Genomic DNA, 25,550 nt, shown 5'->3' on the forward strand with positions numbered 1-25,550 from the left:
ATCTTACCGCCAAAACTGCAGCAATGGGGATGGCGGCATTCAAAAATACTGTGGAGATAAAGAGGGACAGAACTATTTTTCTTGAACAACAAACCAAAGAACCAAATTAGAACCAAATAGCCCTGATTCAGAAAGTTAAACAATATGAGAATATGGATTGGGGTGGGGTAATAACAAGGGGAGGGGTTTATGCATGTGGGCGGGGCATAGGATGGAAGGAGGAGCTTGTCATACTGGACATTGATGTGTAGAGAGCGAAAGTCTTGAGACTGGTCAGTTCTTTTCCTCGAGTCTCTTCCACACGGTCACAGAAGATGTTCTCCCATGCATAGAGCTTCAGGAGCTTTATTCCTTTCAAGATCTCTGTTGTCTTTTTAAGACGGTCTGTGGAGTAGTCCTGAGGAAATATTTAGAAGTCACAAACATGAGCTTGTTGGTGTGTTGACAACTCGCACATGCACAAAAGTGTAGGTGAAACTCACCAGTGTGCTCTTCTGTGTGTCTGCCAACTTGGTAGCGATGAGGTACTGAACTGGGGCAAGCAGCAAAATGACACCGGCCCCTATCAACGCGCTGTCACCCAACAAATAATATAGCAGGATCACTCCCATAATGATCTAAGAACAGAAATAAGATGGTTTTTTTTTGTTTGGGGACACAGATGCTGGTGATTTATCAGCTTCAGAAGTGTTTTCGCTATGAAATACCTGAACTGGCATGGCCCACAGGTTGGGGCATAAGAAGAGAAACCACATGAGCTGATTGGTTTCTATGGCAACAAGATTGTTGATCTGGCCGAGCGTCATCTCTCCCATGGACATGTTTGATGTAGAGAGACGCAGTATTTTATTGTAGATCATCGCCTAGAGGATGAGATCCAACACGTGAATCACAAAAAATGTTTTCTTGTTTTTTTTTTCTTGTTATTTTATCTTTATGTGATTATTTTTGTCAGCTTTTTTTATATTTCTATTTAGCTTAATTTTTTTGAATTTTAGTTTAAGCAATTTAAGTACCTCAACTTAAACTAACTTAAAATAGTTTAAGTTCAATTTATATTTTTTACCAATTTCAATTTATTTTATTTCAACTTCATTCCAATTAACAAAAACTTTTAGTAGTTTTAGTTTTAGTTAACAATAACAACACTGACAGTAATATAATAAAATAAATAGGACAGCAGAATAGAATAGAACAAAATAGGACAAAGCCTAATAGAATAGAACAGAATAGAATAATTGAAAGTATAATTGAATTGAACAGAATGATGTAGAATAGAATAGCATAGAATGAACTGAAAAAAATTCAATAGAAGCAAGTATGAAGAATAAAAGACAAAATATTGGTTGAAGTTGAGTAGAAAAGAATAATGGGACAAAGTAGAGTAGAATAGATTTGAACAGGAAAAAGCTAAATAAAATAGAATATAATTCACTTTCCTAGTAAGGTAAGAATTTGTTGTATACATAATTTTTGTATTACACAATACAACTTGAAATGAGCAGTACATGCTGATGAATATGAAAATAAATATAAATCTCTCCATGTTTGACTTCCAGTAAACTCTACAAAACTTACAAGCAGTGCCCCGCGCAGGTTAATGCCGGTTTCTATTGTGACGTAGTAGGAGGCCTGCAGGAATGTTCTCTGCAGCACGAGTGCCAGGAACAGCAGAACAGCTAGAACCGACGTATTCTGCAGCAGCTCAGTGGAAGACATGAAGTAAACCCCGAAAGTCATGTTCCCTGTCTGACAGGACATAAACAGAGTATGATCACACACACACATAATGCATAACAACACTTTGGCATTTCAGCCCTCATGATGTCATATACAAGCACACACTAAAATAAAGAGAAGGAGTCACTTAAACCGTGTCGCTGGCAGCAACGTGTGTGAGAGAGAGTGTGATGTGAGTGGGGAATTTTCCATGTCACACAGATATGCATGTCTGTTTTGGCTTCATTTTGTCACTCACACACATATACAGTGACTCCAAAAAGTATTTGGACATTTAAGGCACACTTAAAACTGCATAAATGTCGTTGCATTGAACACAAAATGTCAAAGCATCAGCACTTTTCTTTTTCAAGAATTTTTATTTTATTTGTATTTTTTTAATGTTATCATGTTCTAATTATAATTATATATTATTTATGTATTTTAATAACAAATTACAATTATACATTATAAAATAACACATACACGGCTGTTCAAAAGTTTGGGCTGGTAAGATTAGGGCTGGTAAGATTATTAAATGTCTTTGAAGGAACTCTCTTATGCTTACCAAATTTCTTTGTGTACAATAAAACAGCAATATTTTGAAATATTATTACAATTTAAAATAACTGTTTTCTGTATTAATATAGTTTAAATTATTTCAAATATTGCAAATCAGAATTTTCAGCAGGCTTCATTTACATGATCCTTCAGAAATCATTCATATATGCTCATTTGGTGCTGAAGAAACATTTCTTATAATTATCAATGTTAAAAAATGGTTGTACTGCTTAATATTTTTATAAATAGAAAGTTTAATAGAACACAATTTTTTCAAATAGACTTTTTTGTAAGAGTGTCTTTTTATCGGTTCAATGCGCCCTTGATTTTTCTCTTTCGAACAGTAGTGTGTGTATTGTTCAAAATTAAAACAAAATGTATGTGGACACTTGTCTGCAGACATCATGACAAAAAAAAAATGCAGTGATATCATCCTTATCTAAACCTCATGAGAGTGTATTTTCAGGCGCATCATGGTCATCTGAGCAGGGAGAACACACTATGTGAAATCTAATAAATGCTGTCATCTCAAGGCGATGACATACGGTTCTCTCATTAATGACGCCTCTGTGACATCACTCAGGAAGTGATAAAGGGCAAGGCAAAACAAGACATCAGATTGTAGATCATTCTCTACAATACTGCCACGTTGCACTCAGAAAAAATAAATACAGTCTAATTAGTAGCATAACCAGTATCCCAATATCTGCAGCAAATCATTTAATTGACAGTTATTTGAACAACAACCTAAATGATTTAACAAGGCACGTTAGGAATGGGCTCCAAAGTAAATGAGATAATATCATAGTGCTGTGGGACAGTGACTGGATTATGATATATTTCCATTACATTAGTTGCGTAGTTGTCTTTTTCACTCCATTTCCCAGTTTTATCATCACTCCGGTATGTATTTGGGATTGACCATCGTTTTTACTCTCGAATTGCCCTTTTCGTTTACAACAATTTCTGGTTGAAAAAAATAACCAAAGCAAAAAATATTTTCTTTCTTAGTATTTTTGTCTTGTTTTCCAGTGCAAATGAAGATTGAGAAGCAAAATTACTTATTAAGCCGTGTTTTCTTAATTTTTTGGTAACACTTTTCTATGAAGCCCCATTAGTTTTTACATTAATTAACATTAACAGAGAAATACATTTGTTACAGTATTTATGTCTGTTAACGACCGTTACTTAATAAATAATTAAAGCATTGTTAGTTTATGCTTAACTCAGGTCCATTAAATATTATTAAGATCTCTTGTGATTGTTCTAGTAAATTTTTGCTTCTCAGGTAAATGTGCAGTATTTTGAAATGTATCTTGAATGTTTAGAAATTTGTACTGGAAAACAAGACAAACGTTTTTTGACAACAGTTTTCTATTCTCACTATACCTTGAATAGCGACACTAACCATACTGATAAGATGGCGACACACATGAGACAAGCACTCCAGAATGGGACGAAACACACACCTTATTCGTCTTGTCAATCTCTGTTGAGTTATTCAGGTGTTCCACAATCCCAGAGATGCAGAGCGGCCCAGCAAAGCCCAGCAGGTCCGCCATGTACCGGAAAGTGCTGCTGAGGAGGATTGACCCCCCAAAGGCCCGGTACATGGATTTCCAGATGGATGGGGATTTTTCTGGGTCCTCTGTGTTCTGCTGTCAAAATTTGATAAGCAACGAGGTACTGGTTAACCAAGACTTCATTACTGCTGTATGTCATCAGATTATTAATGATAATGTTTGCTCTTAAACCTGTGATCGTCTGCACATACCCTCTGTTCCTCATAGGAATCCTTCAGACGCAGATAGTTGGTCAAAGCCCTCATTGCGATAGGAAGTTTGCCAATCTTCTTCAGCTCAATGGGTCTCTTATGGGCTCCAATGATGAGCGGGTTCATCCACCAATATGTTGCCTTGGAGAGAAGGTTGACGAATGGCTGGAGGAATCGGACGCCCAAGTCCTGCAAGTCTTCTGGGGGCTTCACCCTCTGGGGGTTTGCAAAGAACACGTACTTCTGCAGGTAAGACAAAAATGAAAATACCGGTGGCTTGTTAGTGCAATGTACAATTACTCACCTGTGTTTTGGATGTTGGATTTTGATTTCATGTTCACTCTAACTACTTAAACAGCTAGACTAACTTGGTCAACCAGAAAGGATGTTGGTCAAGCAGATAGATTTGATGGTGAACAGCATGACTATATACAGTATCAGCTAGACCAGCACAAACCAACTTGGAACATTATAGAAATCTGTGCCAGTCCGAGCTGTTTTTTCAGCTTTTTACAATTCTAAAACGGTATACAATACATTTTTTTGAACAATACTCTGCCTTAAATAAATGGATCAAATTAGAGGCATATAGAAAAAATAAAATAATCTGAAAAAGAAAAGAAAAGAAAATAATCTGCCTTAAATTAGTTGATCAAATAAAAGGAATATAGAAAAATAATAGAATAAAATAAAATTAGTGGATCAAATTAGAGGCATATAGATACATGAATAAAATAAAATAAATTAAAATTCTGCCTTATGATAGTGGATGAAAAATTAAATTGAATTAAATTAGTGGATCAAATAAAAGGAATATGAAAAAATATATAAAATTAAATAAAAATTTGCCCAAATTGGTGGATCAAATAAAAAATTTAATAAAATATAATAAATAAAATAAAATAAAACAATGGAAATTAATAATAATGGAATGATGGAAATTCGTGGATACAATAAAGGGAATATAGAAATAACAATAGAAATAAAATAACATTAGTGGATCAAATTAGAGGCATATCATTTAAAAAAAAAAAAAAAAAAATTAATGCAATTAATACAAAATAAGAAATAAAAATAAATCAATTTGCCATGTGACCCTAGATGAACTCACTCTGACTCTGATAACGTTGATTTCGACAGCCATGAGCAGGCCGTACAGGACCACGAGCAAAGCTGTGATACAGAAACGGAGATGTTGCACCCCCAAGCTCGCCTCTGCAAACTTCCATAACTTTATCATCTTGGTGATGAAAGCCAGAATCCAGTAAATAAATAAAGCTGTGAAAGTATTTCTGAGGTTAGGTCTCATTCTCATATAGAATCCCAAAGACAGAAACTAAATTTGATAATAGCTAAAAATATGGATCGACAATTACCTGTTGCCAAGCAACAGACAGAATGAAAGTGGTTTATGTAAATTAGAGGACCCGGACCAACTGTTGTAAGTTATGTAAGTAATGAAACAACCACACTCAGTATTAACTGCCAGCATCACATTTGAATAGTGAAACGGCCATTGACTTACCAAGCAGCAGTTTGGGGAAATTGGCTGTTTCTATATTGTGATAATATACGACTGATGTCGTCGCCGCTATGAAGCCCATCAGCGCTGGCATGAAGAGGTGCAAGTGATTGGACTCCATCTGCCTGAAATAATCCATTCATACAAAGAGACATAAACATAACTGCATAGCGGTCGGTCATAAACGCACAAATGAATTGAAACCCACGTATTGGAGACGATTCCCTCTGCGATCTCGCACACATGCACAAACAGCAGTGTGAAGGTGAGGATCCAGCGCAGGTTGTGGCCTGGGAAGTGCAGCCAGGTGTTATGGTGGATCTGGACTTTTGAACTCTGGCTACCCCAGCCTGGACACAAAAACATGCCTTCCATCACTTCAACATATCTTTATTTTCAAATGTATTATCTGAACCACATGTTGAGAGTCTGGCAGACATCAGAGACTTGTGAACATGTCTGGCAGCATGAAACTTGTTTTATAATTGTATCATTTTATTATTCCTTTGTGCATCTAATATAACATACAGTTAACAATTACTTTTTCCTAGACGTTTGTTAATCAGCACTTTGTATCCGTCTCCGCCTGTCTTCGTTCATTTGTTGTTTTCCTTTCTTTGGCTAATAGTGTAATAATTCTTCTATAGGAAACATTTTTTTATTATGAGATAGGGTATAATGCTTACAGACCGAATGAGAAATGGCAGTGACACCATTACGGCGTCAGCGTAAAGGATTTTTCCAAGGTTTTCTTTTAAGTAAAGGCTCTTAGGGGAACCGATACAGATAATGAATTGGCCCAAGTAGATCTGACCGTGTCTAGGTCCCACAGCTTCTGATGACATGACGGATGTCATAAACAACCAGGGCGCCACAATTTAAGAATCGACATCCTTGCAATTTGTGAGTTGGAATTGGAACTGAATTGGCTACACTCCACGGGAAGTTGAATTGGAATGACATGAAAAGGATTTCTTATTACTGAACTGTAACACACATCACACAACAGGTGCTCAGTTTAAGCTTAATGTTGTGTAGCTTCATTCACTCTGGTGAAAACAAATAAATAGAAATTATATAATTTAAAATAAACAACAATATCTATATAATAAAATAATAATTGTTATTATAATACTATATATATATACACACACAATATTTCCCCCCCTGTTTAACCATACCTATTATCTTTTAATCCTTCTTAACTTCTTAACGGATAATTCATTAGAAAAGACAGTCTGTATTAAATTCTGAATGGAACCAAAAAATTCAGTTTCACAAACTGCAAAGCAAGTGCATGGTTGTCGAACAGGGATAAAAGACAAGGGCATTCATACCAATGAAGAGGATAGGGAAGGTGATGAAGAGAAGAAATACATGAGGGACAAGGTTGAGGGCGTCCACGAAGCAGCCATTGTCCAGGACTCCATTGTCCACACTGTAGGCATTACTACCCCTGTCGTTCCCACAGAAAGACAAGGCCATGTCACCTGTGTCTAAAGGAGCCTGGGCATGATTTAAAAAAAAAGAAGAAAAAGTTGATGTTAGATTTGAACATTCAAAGAAGAATGTAAAAAAACATGTTATAAAAACAAATCAAGTGTGCATTTAACCTTACTTAGATTCGAGCCCACACTGACAGCACTGAAAGCAATATTCCTGTAGTTATTATTGATTATGAGCTCTGGCATAGTATTTGACTACATTGATCCACTGCTGCCAATCAGTTTAAGAGCAAGATTAACAAACCCTGCAGTGCCTGTACCCATCAGCCATCTCATTTACCAAAAAAAAGTTTAATTTCTCATTCAGGAGAGCTGCATTATACAACATCACAAGCAGTAATGTTTGCTTGTGCCGAATATACTCTGGTAGATTGAAGCTTGCATGCTGTATGTCCTCCGGTGGCCCATCAAAGTGTTTTTTTGTGCAAAAAATGATTCTTTTTGACAAACCTATTTTAATTATTTTTAACATTTTTAAACTATATTAAAATATCTATATTATGTGTACATTATATCATCATGATAACACACACACACACACACACACACACACACACACACACACACACACACACATATATATATATATATATATATATATATATATATATATATAATGTGGAAGAAAAATATATATTTTATTTATGTATATATGACTGAAATGATATTTGCCTTTCATTTTAAATGGACACTTATCGGCGTGAACGTGATTTTTTTTAAAAAATAAATGCCAATAATAGTATATAATGCTATATGCTGTGAAAGCATTCAATAATGCATAATTGTTTCTGCAGCCAAAAGTATCCGATAAAAGGGGCTACCAAAAAAGATAGTAGCATTCAGCTGGTCACGTGATCACAACACCAGGAGGCGAACCTCCATGTAAAATAAAACAGATTTTATTAAGCTACTGATATGTCTTCTCACCATAGATTTATAACAATAGCTTAGTGAAAATGTAAGATATTATAGGACTTAAAACTCATGTATGGTCTTCTTGATAATATTAACAAACAATGTGTGTTATAGTGAGCAAAAATGCATTGCTAGGTTTTGTTTGATATGAAATGACGTGAATTACAAAGTAAATACTCATGGCAAGTGCATTAAATAGAACAGTCTCCTGTAGCAAACTCATTATACTCATCGCTTTACATCACTTTCAAATCCTTCCACATGCTCATTGACAGCCTCACGTTGCCTTTTCTCAACTTTTAATTGGCATGAATATACATAAAATAGTAAAACCCACAGTGACAGTCATATATGATTATTAAACAATCACTTACCGGAGTTATTGCTCTGCTTTAGCAGCTTTTCATGCCTGTTGCCTGGTGTTAGAGAGAGTAATTCACAGGGAATATTATTTTTAGCTGCGGAGTATCAGCTGCTCATGGTCTCGCTCTCCCTCTTGCTCTTGGATCGTATTTCCAAACTTGAACAGGAATGTTGGCATGAATATGGACCGTCCTGAGAAAATAGAGATCGACTGTGACACTGTGGATGTGTCTCAAAAGCTTGTGAGATGCCTGCCTACACAGGGGTGATGCCCAAACGTGATGTCTAGGTAAGCAGAGGGAGAGTGGAAAAGACAAGAGTTGAGACAGATCAAAAAGCGTGTTTTTTTTATGAAAGAAAATGTATGTTATATAAATAGGATACAAAATTGATTGAATAAATAAATCCTTATTTTACATTTCAAATATTTACTAAAAATTCTAATTATTCTGTGAATCTGTAGATGTAATGATGTTATTTAATAGGTATAATATAAATTATTTTGTTTTTTATTGTTTTTATGTATATATAGGCTAATTTTAAAAAATGTAACAAAAAACAATTAAAAAATCATTATTTCTGATTAATTCCTAATGAATATTTTATTAAGTGAGTCCAACATAATGTCCATAAACAGTTACATTTTACAACCACATCCTGTCCAAGTACACCTTTTGTTCACTCAGTTTCCAGAATAGTGCTTTTCCCAGCATGCACAGGGGCATGAATGGTTATGGTAGCATCTTTGAATGTTTTGCAGTTTCTCATCATGTTTAGAATTTTCTTTTCTTGTGGATGTCATTGCTCTATTAATTTTTTTTATTTTTTGGCCCCAGGAGTGTTTATGTGCACATGCATGTTCCTATCCGTGTACATTATAAAAAAGAGATACTTATTAATAAACTGTCAAAACATAAACAATAGCATATAACTCTTTAAGATGATACGGTCTAATGTTTCTAGAGTTACTTTATTACAATAACAAATTGTTATTTAGTATAATTTTTGCTCATTTGACATGATTCACTTTTAAGGAACTCGTTAGATGTTACTTACTCAATAAAAAGATAGCCTATGTGTAATATCGTTCATAATTTGTTACCACGTTTTTGAGTAGGCTATACACTGTACAGTGTCGTCTACTGTAATAGCTACACCGAAGTCAAATTGCTGTTGCCTCGGTAAAACAAGTTTACCTGACAAAGAAACTAAATGAAATTTAATCTCGATTTAACCTTGTTTGGATGTTTTACAAAACCGCATATCTCTACAGGAGACCAGTGACAAATTCATGTTAGCCTATTCAGTTTATGAAAATACGAGAGAGCGTCAAAATACAATTATAATGCAACGTACCAATAACATGTCCATAGAAGGCCATTGCAAATAAGACCAAGCAGTGAGCGTCATTCATCAACCTTTGGGATTTGAATGAATGAATTTAAGATGTAGGCTAATGCACCAAGGTTGCGGACACACTCACCCAGATGCCTCCGATTGTAGTTTTTGTCATCGATACTTGCCGTCAACCCGCTCCGACATCAGATAGACACTGAACACGATGGTTGTTGTATCTCCGTGTTCTTTCGGTATTGAAAAAGCGCGCATCAGGGCTTCTGCATAGCGTTGCTATGGCGTCAGATATAAAGGAGGGATGCCCGTGCACGAGCGTGTCTCCTCCTGATGTAGGTCACATTTAGAATAACGGGACCATACCGAAGATTCAGTGGCAGGTGCATTGTACTCAATAAACTAAAGAGGGTTTACTGGTGGCTTGGTAGCTAAAATAAATTAAAATGTGGTACATTACGCCACATAAGCAACTGAAAATGATGCATAATGATTTCATTCATATAGGGCCGGGGGGTGTGTAGATTTCCTGGACTCAGGACCCAGTGGCAATAAAATCTAAAAACAGCCGTTCTGGATTGTATTCTCAATGCAGTTTCCTCTTAGTTTGCTGCATGCTTTTCTTTTAATGACCCTCCAAAATATTAACCATATCAGCTCATGCGTTTCTATTCCTCAGGGAAGAACAGTCTCGTGGGAGTTGTAGTTTTTTATTCACGTTTGTAGTTTTGCAACAAATTCTATCTATCTATCTATCTATCTATCTATCTATCTATCTATCTATCTATCTATCTATCTATCTATCTATCTATCTATCTATCTATCTATCTATCTATCTATCTATCTATCTATCTATCTATCTATCTATCTGTCTTTTTAAACATCCAACTATCACAAATAAAACAGCAAAAAATAACTAATGAAAATCCTTTTTTTGTCTCCCACAGCCACATTATCAATACCAAACCATACATGGTTTGTGTTAATTTTAGAAAAAAAAGATGTGCGAAGTAGCACATATGAGACAAATGTCATCCTGATTTATAAACACATTTGTTAGTTTACTTTCCTTATAAATTAACTGAAAATTTCATTAGATTAATCACAATAGTCTGTTACGTTTTTTAGGCTTTAGCAAAGCAAAATGAAAATGTTGACCACTGGGGTACATGTCCAAAATGTTGGCATGTGCAAAATGTTAAGGATCTTCAAAGCCAATGACTGACTGATGCTGGGACTTCATGGGAAGCAGGACCTCCATTCCAGAGGGACCGAACTCAAAGGTCACAGATGGTTTGGAGACTAAAGTGTGATGAGAACTGCTGCAGGGTGAATGCGCATGTATATGACTGAGGGAAGTGAGGGTGTGTGAGAGGTTGAAGAAGCGCTGAGTTTGTATGGGGATTATGGAAAGTGTTTGTGTGTAAGCGTGTGTGTGCAAACAGTCACTTCCCCTGTGTTTCCCTAGAGACCAGAAGGGATCAGTCCTAACCCAGCCTCTCCCCCACTACAGGATGCAGCCCATGTGTGAGCCATCAAAGGCCCTGTGGTGACACCCAGAGCCTGGGACGAGGTGCTGTGACTGGGGACAGAGTGGTGCATTTGAGGCTGAATGATTCTGGAGGCCAGGGGGTCAAACACAACTTCTTTGAGAAAGTTTCAGTTTCCCATAACTAAGCTGAGAATCGGCGGTTTCCACACGTATGCATGTGGCGTGCGTCATCAATGAGACATTAAGCATAGAGACAATTAAGTTATTCCTATTTTCCCCTTGAATCTGTAATTATTTCACTATAATTAGCCTATCTAAAAAAGTATAGCCTATATCCCAATGTTCAATTTGTGATATTTGTGTTGTAAGAGTTGTTGTATGTCTTCTATTACAAATGTAATGCATTTAAATGTATTTTAATGCTATTTTGGACCATGCATCAATTGACCAGTTTGGACCCAAATTACTTGCTTGAACCAGCTAATTGCCAGCTTGGAATAAACTAAGGAGCAGCATGGATCAGCTAATGACCAGATTAAACCAGCTAATGACCACCTTAAACCAGATTAAACCAGCTAATGACCAGTTTAAACCAGCTAATGACCAGATTAAACCAGCTAATGACCAGCTTTAACAAACTAATGACTAGCTTTGACAAGCTGAGGACCAGCTTGGACCAGTTAAATACCAGCGTGGACTAGCTAATTAAGCTTTATCCAACTAATAATAACTAGCTACTATATTATTATAACCAACTATAATAACTAGCACACATGGGGTGGTGATGGTGCAGTGGATAAGACACATGTGAGAGACCTGGGTTCGAATCCACTGCGAGACACCAATGTGTCCCTGAGCAAGACACTTAACTCCAGTTGCTCCAGAGGCGTGCGACCTCTGACATATATAGCAATTGTAAGTCGCTTTGGATAAAAGCGTCAGCTAAATGAATAAATGTAAATGTAAATGTAGCTTGAACTAGCTAATGACGAGTTTCAACCAGCTAGAAGCCGGCTTCTATGTTCCAAAACAGCCAGCATAAGATGGATTTTCCAGCAGGCTTGACATTTAGAAAATTAGTTTCTGGGGAGAACCTATAGCACATGGAGAATCCTAACCTCGGTGCTGACATTAATTCTGGGTCTAGGACATTTATGACATCTAGACCTTTATGAAAGGGACATCCACAGGAAATGAAGCTTATCTTTTATGTCATATAACTAAATAAATGGAAAATGATGATGTCTTTCCTTGAGTTGCTTGTGAAATCAAAGAAAGAAAGTGATGGTTTACTTCAGCTATAATGTAACGCTTGAGCTGACTCAGTGTTGTCACTTGGCTCAGTGTGCTGGGTTCCTTGAGGTGGTTAGAAAAGGACAGGAAGTCTTTTACACGTCCCAAGCATCATGCGTATTTATTAACTCAATAATCAACATAAATACGGAGACAGATGGAAGCTGAGAAAATGACAAGTGAAAGAGTGGGAACAAGAAACTGCACCTCCATTAAATAAACAGTCTCTCTCCCTCACTCTATGTGTAAACTGTCACGATATAACCGTTAAGATTCTTTCACATAAACAGCCCTATACAATAAACAGACCCAGACTGCAATGTTTGTTTAAACCATGATTAAATACTTGCACTTGCTAGCATAGACCCTACTTTCCTAAGCATGGGTGCAGCTTTTGGTCTTTTGAGACAGAATTGTGGAAAAGAGAATGGATATTCTATAGAAATAGAAGAGAAGTAAAAGCAGTTTCGAAAAGACCAATTTGTTTGTATCTTATATGCCAGATGCTAGACCACTCAGGTGCACCTATACTAGCCTAAGTTACCCTAATTGTAGGCAGCTCAAGTGCTTTATGTAATTCATTGGATTTTGGAACTATCTTATTGTTTTTAAGATTTTTGTTCAAAGACTTACAGAATGACATGAATGATTATAGACTTGATCTCTGTTTCTTTGGCATTCATGACAAATTTAAAATGACAATATACTGTCACCTAGTGGTTTGACACTCAAAGTACACTTTGTTAGGCAATAATCAAGTAAAAATAGATAAATATAATAAAAACTAGTTACGCAAGTATAAGTTGTTATAAGTAATTATAATTATTAAAATCTATGCAATCTGTTAGCAAAACCCCCCCCAAGAATGTAACTAAATAAAGCCATATCACTATATATTTTTAGGTTGTAGATTTAGTAATTTTAGTACCTCAACTTAAACTTATTTATTTAAGTTAGTTGTCAAGGAACAAGTTTAAGTTTATGTTTTGCATCTAATAATTATATTTTATTTTATTTTATTTAAGCTTAATTTCAATTTGAAGTAATTTAAAGTGATTGAATGACTTTAAATGATTTTGTTTCTAGTTTTAGTGAACAATAACAATAATTCCAAACCCTTCTCCGTACTCAGCCGTGTTCATAAGCGCTTCTAGAGGGATGGATACACCAAGGTTGCTTTTAATTAGCAGTGAGACAAAAAAAGTGAGTTTCAAAAAGTGCAATCATTTCCTCTCAATTTTTTTAAATCTTTTTAGCTGGTTATTCAGTGTTCCACAGCCAAAGCAATTTGTTATCCTGGGGACAGCAGCACAACCCCATTATGATTTTTTTATATATTATTTTCAACTTTCTGAAGGTTATCTGGAAGAGCATTGCCCCAATTACAATTTCAGAACTTCCTATTGAATTGTTCTGCTCTGTGGAGCCTATTATTTGATACCAACCAGCCATAAACGAGAAATGAATGAATCTGATGTAATCAAATACTGATGCAATAGATTATAGAATCAAGTTTTAATCGAACAAAGAAAGAGATTCCTGTTATGTGTTGTTGTTGTTGTGGTGTGTTGTGGTTGTTGTGGTTGTTGTGGTGTGTGTGTGTGTGTGTGTGTGTGTGTGTGTGTGTGTGTGTGTGTGTGTGTGTGTGTGTGTGTGTGTGTGTGTGTGTAAGCAACACTCCAGGCAATTAAACAATCAAAGCATAATTTTTGAAATCCAAGAATGGATCTGGCTCCTGAAAGAGCTGCAAAGGAATTATTTAAATAATTGTCTTTTGAGGATTTGCATTATTTGCATTGGGAATAATCTGGGAATCTGATCAACCACACTGGACACTCTGGCACAGTGTCTTCCTTCAAAGAGCTGCTCTCAGTCTTCATTAGTGGCTTCATTAGCGTTCTCACATCTCTGAGCACTTGTAATCAGTTTGATGATGAGAACTGGGTATTTCACGGCTCAAGTTGCCAACTGAAAGAATTATCGATTGAGTTGTCTGTATTGTTTGTAAAAAAAATAAATAAATGTCTTTATTTTTTGTAAAATATTTAAACAAGATATAAAATATTTGCCTGTAAAAGCAAAATTTGTCCAAAATTGTACAATTTGCTTTACCTTTTTCAATTGCCAATTTTTCAATTCCTTTTTCTTCTTTTAGGCATTTCATGGGCCAATGATACAGTTTATATATATTATGTAGGCCTAAGTGTGTGTGTGTGTGTTAAGCCTATACGTGTGTGCTCATATTTTAAATTAACACTTGTATTATTTTATATCAAATCTATCATATATGCCAACTAAAATATGATACGCTACAATAATTTAAAAAATGACTTATTTTTTGTACTTCTGAAGTCAACAAACTTCAAACACTTGAGAAGCAAGTGTGTATTATCTAGGCTATCGTATATCGGTATTTTTTTCTTAATAAATCCGTAGTATTTTATATTATACATAAAATCTATTAATATGATCGAATTATATATAAAATATATTCATATTTAAATATATTTTATTTATATATTTTTTATATGCAAATTTGTACAAAACTTTTTTCCATTGATCTTGTTCCCTACAGAGGCCTTGTCATTTGGCTGAACATAGGGGTGCAGAATTCTGGGTGATGGTCCCAGGACTTGTGGGATTGATGGTGAGAGCACCAGATGGCTCATTAGTGGCACTGCACCAAACTGGCACTGTAGGGAATACCGGATTCACCAAGCTAAACCAACAATCTCCAGACGCTATAAAAGGAGTTTATGCCATTTAGGCCTAAACACAGACACACAAAAACGCATATCATACATGGACCACTCACCCATTTACACACACACACTCGACAATGTCACTCATACAAAAGCACACACATTTTTGATTAGAGCTTGGTATAGGCTATGCAATAACTCATATTGACAGCCGCCCGAGCAACTTGGCTCGGTGCAACAGGAAAGCAAATCTAATCATTGCACGGTCTAAAAATAACTCCTTTCTCGCTCTCGCTCACTTTTGTTCATGTTTATCTCCCCCACCCTCTACACGGCTCCTTCTGTTTGCTGTCTCACAGCATATTGTCTTTCGCTGCCAACTGACAGCGTAACTGTTTCTGCTCATCTGTCTTTGCCGCCGTTCTGGATGTGCCAAATTCAGCAGCACACGGACGAATGCAAGTAACGTCTGTTTCTTGTTTCACGAACACGGTGAAAGTGTTATTGTCGTTAAATGGCACTTTACGGGCGTGGCAGTCTCGTGGAGGGGGTAGTAGGCTACAGCTCAAAAGTCTCTTGAGACTTTTATTGACTGTATTTGAACTGATACAACAAATTAAAAACAGTAGAGGGCGCCACAAGAATATGATCAGGGGTTTTCAAGTTGTTATTAAAGATGGTATACGAAACCAATTCATTCTTCCCCATGATATTTATTTTTCTCTCTCAATGTCTAGATGTCAAATTCAACTTATTAAGAGTCAATACAAGAGTCAACACTTTCACTGGAATCTGATGAAACTACATTGTGAGCCAATCAATATCTGTCATAGAGCCACTCAAAACATGCCCAGTGAAGTATAAAATGACCTGCTCTGTCTGCTACTGTCTTGTTTTTGATTTGTCATATGATTCTGTCATCTATTTCTTATCATTTACTGAAAGAGGTGTGACATTTTGAGCAACGGGGCTATTTGAGAGAAAATAGAACAATGGTTGTAGATGACAGCCAGCTTTGTGTGTGCCACGCTCGGGCACAATGCCATCTCATTCTACCTGACAGCTATCATTATTCTCATTTTTTTCTCTGATTTTCTGTCAGGTTCCATTGCTGCTCCTGTTATATTTCTTGTGTTTTGATCATCTTCAAATTTTCGCTGCATTTTACACTCTAAAATATTTGAGAAAAAGGCATTTAAGAGAGAGAGAGAGAGAGAGAGAGAGAGAGAGAGAGAGAGAGAGAGAGAGAGAGAGAGAGAGAGAGAGAATAAACGGGGAAAAAAGCAAAGCATCTCTGTCCCTACAGGCCTTGGGGCAAAGACCGCACTCTTTTCCTTCAGACAGACTAATTTCCATAGTCATGAATTATTCAAATCATTCAGCCTTGACACTCGGTTCCAACTACAACATACACACACTTTTGCTACAATAACACACAGGGGTCCAAAACAATATTTTTAAAGAGACACTGCATTAATGATGTTTCTCATGTTACCCAGAGTGTCCTCTGAAGGCAAAGCTTTTCTTACTTCAAAGACCACGGCTACCTGTGGATGACAGAAGAATTTGTTGGGATTATGAAGGTCAATCTGTTAAATAGCTCAAAAACCTGCCCAATTAAAGCACTAGGAAGGTTCAATAGTCAAGAAATATGATGGTGGAAGTTTTCTGAGTTTATCGTTTTATGCAATTTCTTTTAAATTTTAATGTAATTATTAATATTATTATTTTTCCAATTAATATTTACAACACTGGCACCATTTTGTTTATCAATATTATTATTTTCTTTGCTTTTTTTGTCACTGTTTTTGTGTATTCATACTTTGGCAATATCACATGCAAAATAATCATGTCAATAAAATACCTTGAATTTAAAAATTTCATAATTATACTTTTAATTAAAATGTTACATTTATTTATTTTAAATTTTATTGTAGCCTACTTCATTTTATCTATTAAATGTAGCTACTATTTTATTTCAATTATTGACCCCTATTGGTTTTGTCTATTTATTTATTTATTATAATTTTTCTGTTTTGATGTATTTTTATTTTTGCTTGTCAAAAATAAATCTTACATTGCTTGTCAAACTGTTAAACTGTCAAACTCATTTCTCCTGCTCCTATCAGCTGAATAATATTCTTCAAAACAGCACCAAAAACATTGGACTAATGAAAGAGGTGAGCTTAAATATGTTGTTGCAACACGATTTTCTGCGTCCATCCTTAATATCTGTCCTTTGATTATGATTTACAATTGGTTTGGCCTTAATCTCAGTCGCAGCATGATCCAGATTACCGCAAATCTCAGATTTAGTGTAGGTGGGAGAGGAAAGGATCATTCTTTGATTCCAGCTCAGGCTTCACAGGGGGCCTGTGGGGGACCTCAAGGATGTTTGAAGCAGGGTTGGAGCAAAGAACTATTTCTGATTCCGACTTCGACTTTGGAAAAGGTTTTTTCAAGCACTTTTGTAGACTGATACCGGCAGAATGGATTTACGATCTGATAAGGGAAGAGAGACTTCAAACAGACCGGGACCTAAACATCTTGAAGAATGTCTCATCACCATCAGAATTAAAAAGTAGATAAACCCTTACCAAATGACTCAGTGATCACAGTAGCCACAGTTATTAAATAATTAAAAGAGACAATCACTTGGAGTAAAGGAACAACCATTGAAGTCGGTTGTTGTATATTGCAATTTCTTAATGTATTAACTTTACTGAAACTAATATTTCCATGCATATTTTGTTTTATTTTGAGATAGTTTTTTTGTAAAATGTATTATTGTGTAGGCCTACAATTCATTTGAATTTATCCTATTTTATTATGTCATTGTACTGAAACGTTGGCAATATTACATGCAAAATTATGCCATGAAAACTTGAAATTGATAAAGAGGTAGATAGAGACCAATAGAGAGAGAGCGAGAGAGAGAGAGAGAGGGTGGGAGACAGGGAGAGAGAGGGTGGGAGACAGGGAGAGAGAGGGTGGGAGAAAGGGAGAGAGAGAGAGAGAGAGAGAGAGAGAGAGAGAGAGAGAGTGCGCCCTCTGGTCAGCCGGGCAGGTCCAGATGAGTCCTGTGTGTCCTCATCCATCAGCTGTGGGGACTTTTGCTTCACCGATTTTCCTTCAAAACTCACACAGGTATCAGTGAACATTCAGACTTCACGCGCACCTGGCGGTTGATCTGAAGCTCAGCCTACAGGGCGTGGAAAAGCCGGGAATTGTTTTCGACGCTGGATTCCCAACATCGCCCATAGTTCTTCGGATTTCCCTAACAAAGTGTACTGCCTCCTCGCCTTTTTTCCTAAGGAATACTGATTTTTTCTACTACCTTCAGTGAACTATTTGGGAGACGAATAATGTAAATCTTTCCTCGCGATCGGTCTCTGGCAGTTTACGAACAGAAATCTTGATCTGCCTTTGCGAGTTGTTTCTCCAGAAAGGTGAGTGTTGAACTTTCTGTTTGTTTCAACTGTATGGTTTACATTTCAGTCGCGCGTGTTTGTAAACGTTTTAAACAACGTCTGTTCGCTTTATTTCCTTGAGTCTCGCGCGTTACTTACGGCGTTATCTGTTATCGTTACGTTTGGGAAATTCTTGTTAATTAAATCAGAAGATTTATGTGGTTTAAGTGGATTCACAGTCACCGCTTTTGAAGCTTTGTAACACTTGGAGAACTGAAACATCGAGTCTCATTGACATGCAACTTTGTAGCGTTTCAGTTTTTCGTTGATTGTTTAAATATGAAAATAAGCGATAAAGCACGCTCTGGCGTCGCGAGAATGTGGAAAGATATGCGACGTCGATTAGCCTATGTTCCTTACAAAAAGTACCATGGCACTGATAGCTATTCTTTACAATAGTGTTTACGTGTATTCCAGGGTACTTTCAATAATACCATGGTACTATCTGGGTATTATGTCCAAAACACCATAGCAGTACCATGGTAGCCTATCCAGAAAAAAAACATAATGGGCTACTATACATGTCATAAAACATAGAAGTACCATGATACTTTTAAATGCCACAATTGGGCTTCTATTCACTCGTTTTTTGCCTCCAAATCGTTGAGGTTTTAAAGAAACAAGAATTTCGGGATTTACACATATTTGCCTGTTGTTGATCGTCTAACACAAACTGCTGTCCTTTACTCATCCTGTTGGCATTTTGTAGCCGGATGTTTGTTCCTGTAACACTGTGCTGATGCTTGACATATGTTTTCTTAATAGTGCATCAGGCACATTCCCACTTAAGATGCTCTTTAGTAATGTGAAACAAGGTTTAATGATGGGATATTTAGTTCTACATGTTGTGTTTGATTGGCCGTGAACCATTTGCCACAGCCCGAAGAAAGCTATCTCTGTTCCTGTCGTCATCATCTAAAGAGTATCACTTACCTTCATTTCATTTTCTCCTGACTTGTTTATTCTTCCAATTACACCCAGCTCTCATATTATACAAGCTGTTGTGATAAAATCAACTGTAATGAGGTAATCAAATTTCCCTTTGCTCTGTAATTGGATGGCTGCGTTGCTGTTTGTATTACAGTGAAGTTAATTGCTGACAATGTTACACAACTGATCACTTTGAATGTTTATTAATGAGTTAAAGGCATATTATGGTAAAGCGTTGCTCATCTGCTCAACCTTTTACTTGAAAGTCCAAGTGTAGTGGTGGTGTACATGTGTAGCCTACAACTTGAAAAGCTCACCTGGATGGTTATTCCAGATTGACATTCAATCTCAATCTTTGTCCTTGACAGTAGACGGCATCTAACTAATACGCAATGTTTCTTGGAAACATCTGCATTCTGTGTGCTTAACCCTTTTTTTTATAAAAACCCATCCTACCACTATGCCAACTACCTCTCATAATATAAAGAGCAGGAGTGTTTTTGATATCATTCATTTCAGTGGCCTTGCATGAATGTGATGACTGTTATTAGTGGAATATTAGCTCCATTTGCATGCCATTAGACTTATTTTCATCTTCAAAACATAAAAGAAGCTATTTTGTATGAAATCTGAGAGATTTCTGTCCCTCCATTGAAAGTCTATTCATCCAAAACTCTGACGGTTCAAAACGTTCATCAGACAACTTGGATTAAACCGCTTGATTCATATGGATTTCTTTTGCGATCTCTTTATGAACGTTTTGAAGTGTCAGAATTTTGGGTAAATAGACTTTCAATCAGCTTGTTAAGTGTGACATCACGCGTCACTGTTTCAGATGCCAAAAGCGAACTACTGAAAAAATCATAATCCTAACCTTTATCTCTATACTGAAATCCCAGATGGCCAGACAGTGATTTATCTTTTATAAATCGTTAAAATATTGGTGTCCGTGAGACCAGAGACTCTAGCGTGCACTGTGAATTTATAAAAGCTTAGCTTAAATGTGCACTATGAATAAATATTTCTCATGGCTGTTGAGATGGTATTCTCACTTGAGTGGAGGCTTGGACCTGGAAACGGTATTCTGTTTCCTGGAATACAGTATTCACGGCTTAACAAGTGGACGGAGGGACTGAAATCTCTCAGATTTCTTTAAAAAATATTTTCATTTGTTTTCTGAAGACGAACAAAGTCTTATGGGGTTTGAACAACATGAAGGTGAAAAAATAATAATAGATATAAAAACTATGTGGAAATATTCCGAAACTTGAAACCCAATTTGCCCTAATTAATTATATAAATAAGTTGTTAATTTTTAAAGTCATTTGAATATACATAAACAGGCGCAAAACTTTATTTGGATTCTTCCGTATGAGAAGGATCCTGTAGCTTGAGTGATTCAGAGCAGGAAGTCATTTGGCCCCCTCAAGGTCAAAGATCAATGGTCAAAAACAGAGAGCGTGGAGAGAGAGAGAGTGGGAGAGAGAGAGCGCTCTTTTTACCCCTCTTTCTTCCTCCATTCTTCTCTGAGCAATGACTGTGTTTATTTGTGTTTCTTGTCGAGGAACAAGCACGCAGTACACAGTGGCCTCATTCATGCACTTCCTGAGGACTTTGTGTGTTTGTATTTGTTCATATTGGCCATAAAACATGGAGCTGGCTTCTGTGAGTCTTGATTAAAGAATTATGATAATCATGTGAAACCCTCATCTTCCTGTTTTGAGTCACTGACTTGTCTCTAAAGGTCCTTTGGACTGATATCAGTGTTGATTGTTATGAGAGTGATAGTGCTGAAAAATTGTCATTAAAGATAGGCGAACCTGTTGACAGTGAGTACAGTATTTTGCTGTGTTTGTGGCTTCATTGTCTTTGTTCGTACATCTTCGCGGGGCCTCCTGGATAAGCCCATCTGTGGTCTGGATGTTCTCACTTCCTGAGCAACCCACTCATTTATGAGCTAATCATACAGGCTTTTTTCTCTGGTGTTCTCTATTATGATTGTCAAGAACACTTGCTGGTGCTGGAATAGTAAGAGTATAACTGTTTTTGCATGGTTGGGTACGTTTAATGTTGCTTAACTACAATTTATTAATTTCTTCTTTGCGCTGTGGACATGAGTTTTGCATAATATAAAATAGGTTTAGAAATTATGCTGAAATGGATCTCAGAACAGGGATTGTTCACCTAAAAATAAATATTTGTCATTTTTATTCACCCTCATATTGTTTTCAAACCTGTATGACTTCCATGGAACTTAAGAAAAATGTTAAGGATGTAGTTGTTGCTCAAAAGCACCATTAATGTATCTCAAAAGTGGTCCACATCACTTATTTTATTTTAAATCTTCTGAAGCCATACTTTGGATTTTGAGTCAGGGTGTTGATCTTGAGAATCAGTTCAGTCTGATTCAACAAGTCATTCAGGCTGGTTTATGAACTGGATCAACCAATACATTAAAAAGATTTGACTCAAAAGAATCATTCATTCATAAACTCTGATGTCAATGTATTGTATGGCTTCAGAAGACTTGGAATACATTGCACAAATCATACAAACTGATTTTATGGTGCTTTAACAACCCTAGGCCTCATTTACTGTCTTAAGATACTATATTGGTCAGGTTGTTCTTTAAAAAAAAGACCATTTTCATTTTGGGGCGAACTATCTCTTTACGTTTTTTTTTTAAAATTACAGATCATCTTAATCCCCAGTGGGCTGTTAACTGCTGTGATAGGATCATTAGCTCAATTGAACTTGAGAAATGGATCAGTTGATTCATGAACGTATAATTTAGGCTGGTTTTGAGAACTTTCTGGATCAACCAATTCATTAAAAAGATTTGACTCGGAAGAGCGATTCATTCACGAACTCTCATAAAGGCTGATGTCATGCTATGTTATATTCTAACCATTTTTTTCATACTTTTATGGTAACTCCAGGGTGTTTCGGTCAGAATATTCTATAACATTCAGCTTTTGTGTTGCACAGAATAAGTGTTAAGAGTTAATAATTACAGTTTTCATTTGGAATTGATTTGATACTTTATTATCGATTTTCTTGGAAACATTTTGTCTTGTCATGCACATATATTATTTCAACATATAAAAACATAGCCTAATACGCACGTAACACTAATAAAAGTTTGGTGGTGAACTATGCCTTTAAGGTCAGCTAACCTTTGTAGGCCCGTATGCCCCTAAAAATCCTCCAACAGGTTGACCTTCTCTGTCAGCTTTTGCAATTGAAGAAAGCATCTTGTCAATCTGAGGAAATCACTTCAGCTCCGACTCCGAGTCCTCATTTTCTGTGGCGCTAATGGATTTCTATGGCCACTAATTTAGGCCTATGTCACACTAATGGATCTGCACTGGTAGATTGTGCTGAGAATAATGAAAAAGCTGCACAAAGGCCGGTGCCTTTAGAGAAGCCGCCACTTTGCCACAATGCCTGATGCCCCCCCCCCCCCCCCTCCTCCAATCAGGTTTATTTAATACAGAATGTGGCTTTCGGCATCATATTTAATTATTGGGAATGAGGTGGAGAGGAAGTGTTAGATAAAGACATGCCAGGGCATGTCCTAGAGCACAGGTCTTCTGGGGCTGTAGCAGGCAGATTCGTTTGCTCACATCACCTTTCTTGTGTATTATCAGGAGACAAAGGTTATATTTATTTCAGACTTCCGCCTATACTGCCTGGTGCATTAATGTTTGTGATGAGAGATATCTTTTTGTTGGATCATTGGTTTTTTGTGCCTATGCTTCTACTAAACTTTGTTTATATTCAGTCACATGCTTCAACAGTCATTGATTTTTGTATGGATAACCTCACAGGCGCTGTTCCCTACTGAGAAGGCATAGGCCTGCTTTTTTGAGTTATATGATATAACAGCGGTTTCACACCGAGTTAGTGCTCAACCAATATGTTTTTTTCAACAGCCTATACCTTGAGAAGGTAGCTGGTATAATGGTAATGCTAATATACAGTAGCAATTGTAACTAGAAATGTAAGTGCAAAATTGATTATTTGCAGACATTCATGATTTTATTTAATTATTGGTCTTTATTTCAGCTGATATTGGCATCATAATGCTTAAAAAACAATTTAATAATAATTAATGTTAAATATAATACATTTGTGATGCCTAAATTAACATTTGCCATTTAAAATGATTGAGTTTGGTTTTTAGTGTTTTATTTATTTATATTTATTTAGACCGTATAGTATAGAATTTGTATTTTGGTAATTTATTGGTTGACGAAATATGTCTGTAAATGTTAAATTATGGTGCATCCCTAGCTGCAATTTTTACACTAGTATTTACTAGATTATTTATTCTTAATATTAATTGAAAAGGATGTTGGCAGGTTTGACTGACTCATTTTTCAGTCCCTCCAGGATTTCACGATTTTTTTATGTGATTTTTGCGATCAAAATGACAATAAGTGGTAATTTCCAGAAATTTGTGAAAAAATGTGCGATTTTTATAATTAGGACATCGCATTTACCATAATAGTATTATGTCAGATGCACAATAGTCATACATGACACAAATAACAAAAAAAATGCATAAAGCTTGTTTATTTGGTCTAATCAAATACTTTTTTTAAAAATTGTGCTGTAGCCTTTTGTTGTTGCTTGATTAACATTAACAACAGCAGGTAAATTAGGTTACTGTCACTTTAAGACCTACTACAGTAATGACAAACGTCCCAATCAGTTATCACTGATTGTTTTACGTAAATACTTGCCAAGATGAATATTTTGAAGTAATTGTAGCTATATTTGTTCAAGCGCTATAAAGAGAATTCAATATTCTAACTAGGCCGACAGGCGGTGACACGCAGTCAGTCATTCAGTCAGTCACACACACACACACACACACACACACACACACACACACACACACACACACACACACACACACACACACACACACACACACACACACACACACACACACACACACACTTGCAGTCAGAGACAGACTGTCACTCGACTGGCTGAAATTAGTTCTCTTTCACGGTATACTCCGCTTTTAAAAATTATTTTTAGTACCATCGAGCATATCATATTTTTTGTTATGTCATTCAATCATGTTAAACGCGTTAATAAGTTTGCCATACTGCCCAATGATAACCTGGGCGCTTATGTGAGAGGGCAGAAGAGACGCATTTTCTTTCGCCATGTTTCTGACAGACCGCACACAGACATCACGCATGCGCAACATCTGTAGCCTACCCACGTAAAATTGCATTGAAACTTTAATTAACTAAAGATATTTCAATTGGGTGATTATAATTTAATGTTTTGTGAGGTCTTTTTTTGAATTTTTGTGATTATTTTGCGGTTAAATTAGGAATTATGCAGGATCGCAAAAAAATGCGACATTTTGTTGATTTTGCGTTGTATTCAGCGATCGCAGAATCGCAAAAAACTGGAGGGACTGATTTTTAGTGTTTTATTTATTTTGACAATAGAATATAGAATTGTAATAATTTAATTGCAGGGCATTGTAGGGTATCTCAAAATGTTCGAAAATTTATTATCGTCTTGTTGAAATTTTACAGTACACCGTTTACTCAATATATTTGTATTATTAATTGACAAAGCTTTTGGTATTGACTGACTAGTTCTTAGTGTTTTTGAATTTTATTGGTCATTAATCGGTTATTGAAAAATGTTAGAAAAGCTGTTTGATATCGATTACATTTTTAATTGTGGTCCTATCCTAGCTAATATTCAAAACAGTTTGCTCTGAATTAAAAGGCTGTATCAAAAAAAATTAGAAGATTTTTTAAATTGATGCATATTGGCTGGTAAACTGGGCTGGCAGATAAATCAATTTACAGTGCTGGTGAAAGAATTAAATAAAACGTTTTTCAAGGTCACTTTAGCTGATGTCTTAAAGGAACTTCAATTGGTTTACACGAATCAGGACATTGCATTTTTAGACT

The 25,550-nt window shown here is 36.1% G+C and overlaps 2 protein-coding genes and 1 long non-coding RNA gene across 17 annotated transcripts in view; 2 read left to right on the plus strand and 1 right to left on the minus strand.

Moving 5' to 3' along the window:
• abcc9 (ATP-binding cassette, sub-family C (CFTR/MRP), member 9) overlaps positions 1-10,061 on the minus strand; it is a 36,906-nt gene extending 26,845 nt beyond the window's left edge. For 6 of the 12 annotated variants that reach the window (XM_077234492.1, XM_077234490.1, XM_077234488.1 and 3 more), the window contains exons 1-13: positions 9,843-10,061; positions 8,371-8,644; positions 6,914-7,082; positions 5,785-5,926; positions 5,580-5,701; positions 5,166-5,332; positions 4,055-4,297; positions 3,750-3,938; positions 1,579-1,749; positions 708-863; positions 483-617; positions 235-397; positions 8-48 (exon numbers count right to left, since the gene is read on the minus strand). In XM_077234492.1, coding sequence (XP_077090607.1) covers positions 8-48; positions 235-397; positions 483-617; positions 708-863; positions 1,579-1,749; positions 3,750-3,938; positions 4,055-4,297; positions 5,166-5,332; positions 5,580-5,701; positions 5,785-5,926; positions 6,914-7,061 — 1,677 coding nt within the window. In that variant the 5' untranslated portion in view covers positions 7,062-7,082; positions 8,371-8,644; positions 9,843-10,061. The remainder of the gene's footprint in view (positions 1-7; positions 49-234; positions 398-482; positions 618-707; positions 864-1,578; positions 1,750-3,749; positions 3,939-4,054; positions 4,298-5,165; positions 5,333-5,579; positions 5,702-5,784; positions 5,927-6,913; positions 7,083-8,370; positions 8,645-9,842) is intronic. The other 6 variants (XM_077234493.1, XM_077234489.1, XM_077234486.1 and 3 more) reach the window with 2 other exon arrangements.
• LOC143741934 (uncharacterized) overlaps positions 1-12,447 on the plus strand; it is a 47,543-nt gene extending 35,096 nt beyond the window's left edge. The window contains exons 5-8 of one of the 4 annotated variants that reach the window (XR_013205285.1): positions 1,560-1,768; positions 3,778-3,963; positions 4,071-4,303; positions 11,223-12,447. This is a non-coding gene — a long non-coding RNA (uncharacterized LOC143741934). Of the gene's footprint in view, positions 1-1,559; positions 1,769-3,777; positions 3,964-4,070; positions 4,304-5,194; positions 6,115-11,222 lie in introns of those variants that run through there. The other 3 variants (XR_013205283.1, XR_013205286.1, XR_013205284.1) reach the window with 3 other exon arrangements.
• Positions 12,448-18,455: 6,008 nt separating this feature from the next.
• Positions 18,456-25,550, plus strand: part of plxnb2a.1 (plexin b2a, tandem duplicate 1) — a 108,822-nt gene continuing 101,727 nt past the window's right edge. The window contains exon 1 of the mRNA XM_077234496.1: positions 18,456-18,645. The gene's annotated coding sequence lies outside the window, so the exon portion shown is untranslated. The remainder of the gene's footprint in view (positions 18,646-25,550) is intronic.

The sequence above is a fragment of the Siphateles boraxobius genome, unplaced genomic scaffold (assembly GCF_051911475.1).
Source record: "Siphateles boraxobius isolate OS27281-9 unplaced genomic scaffold, OSU_SipBor_1 19, whole genome shotgun sequence".
NCBI lineage: Eukaryota > Metazoa > Chordata > Actinopteri > Cypriniformes > Leuciscidae > Siphateles > Siphateles boraxobius.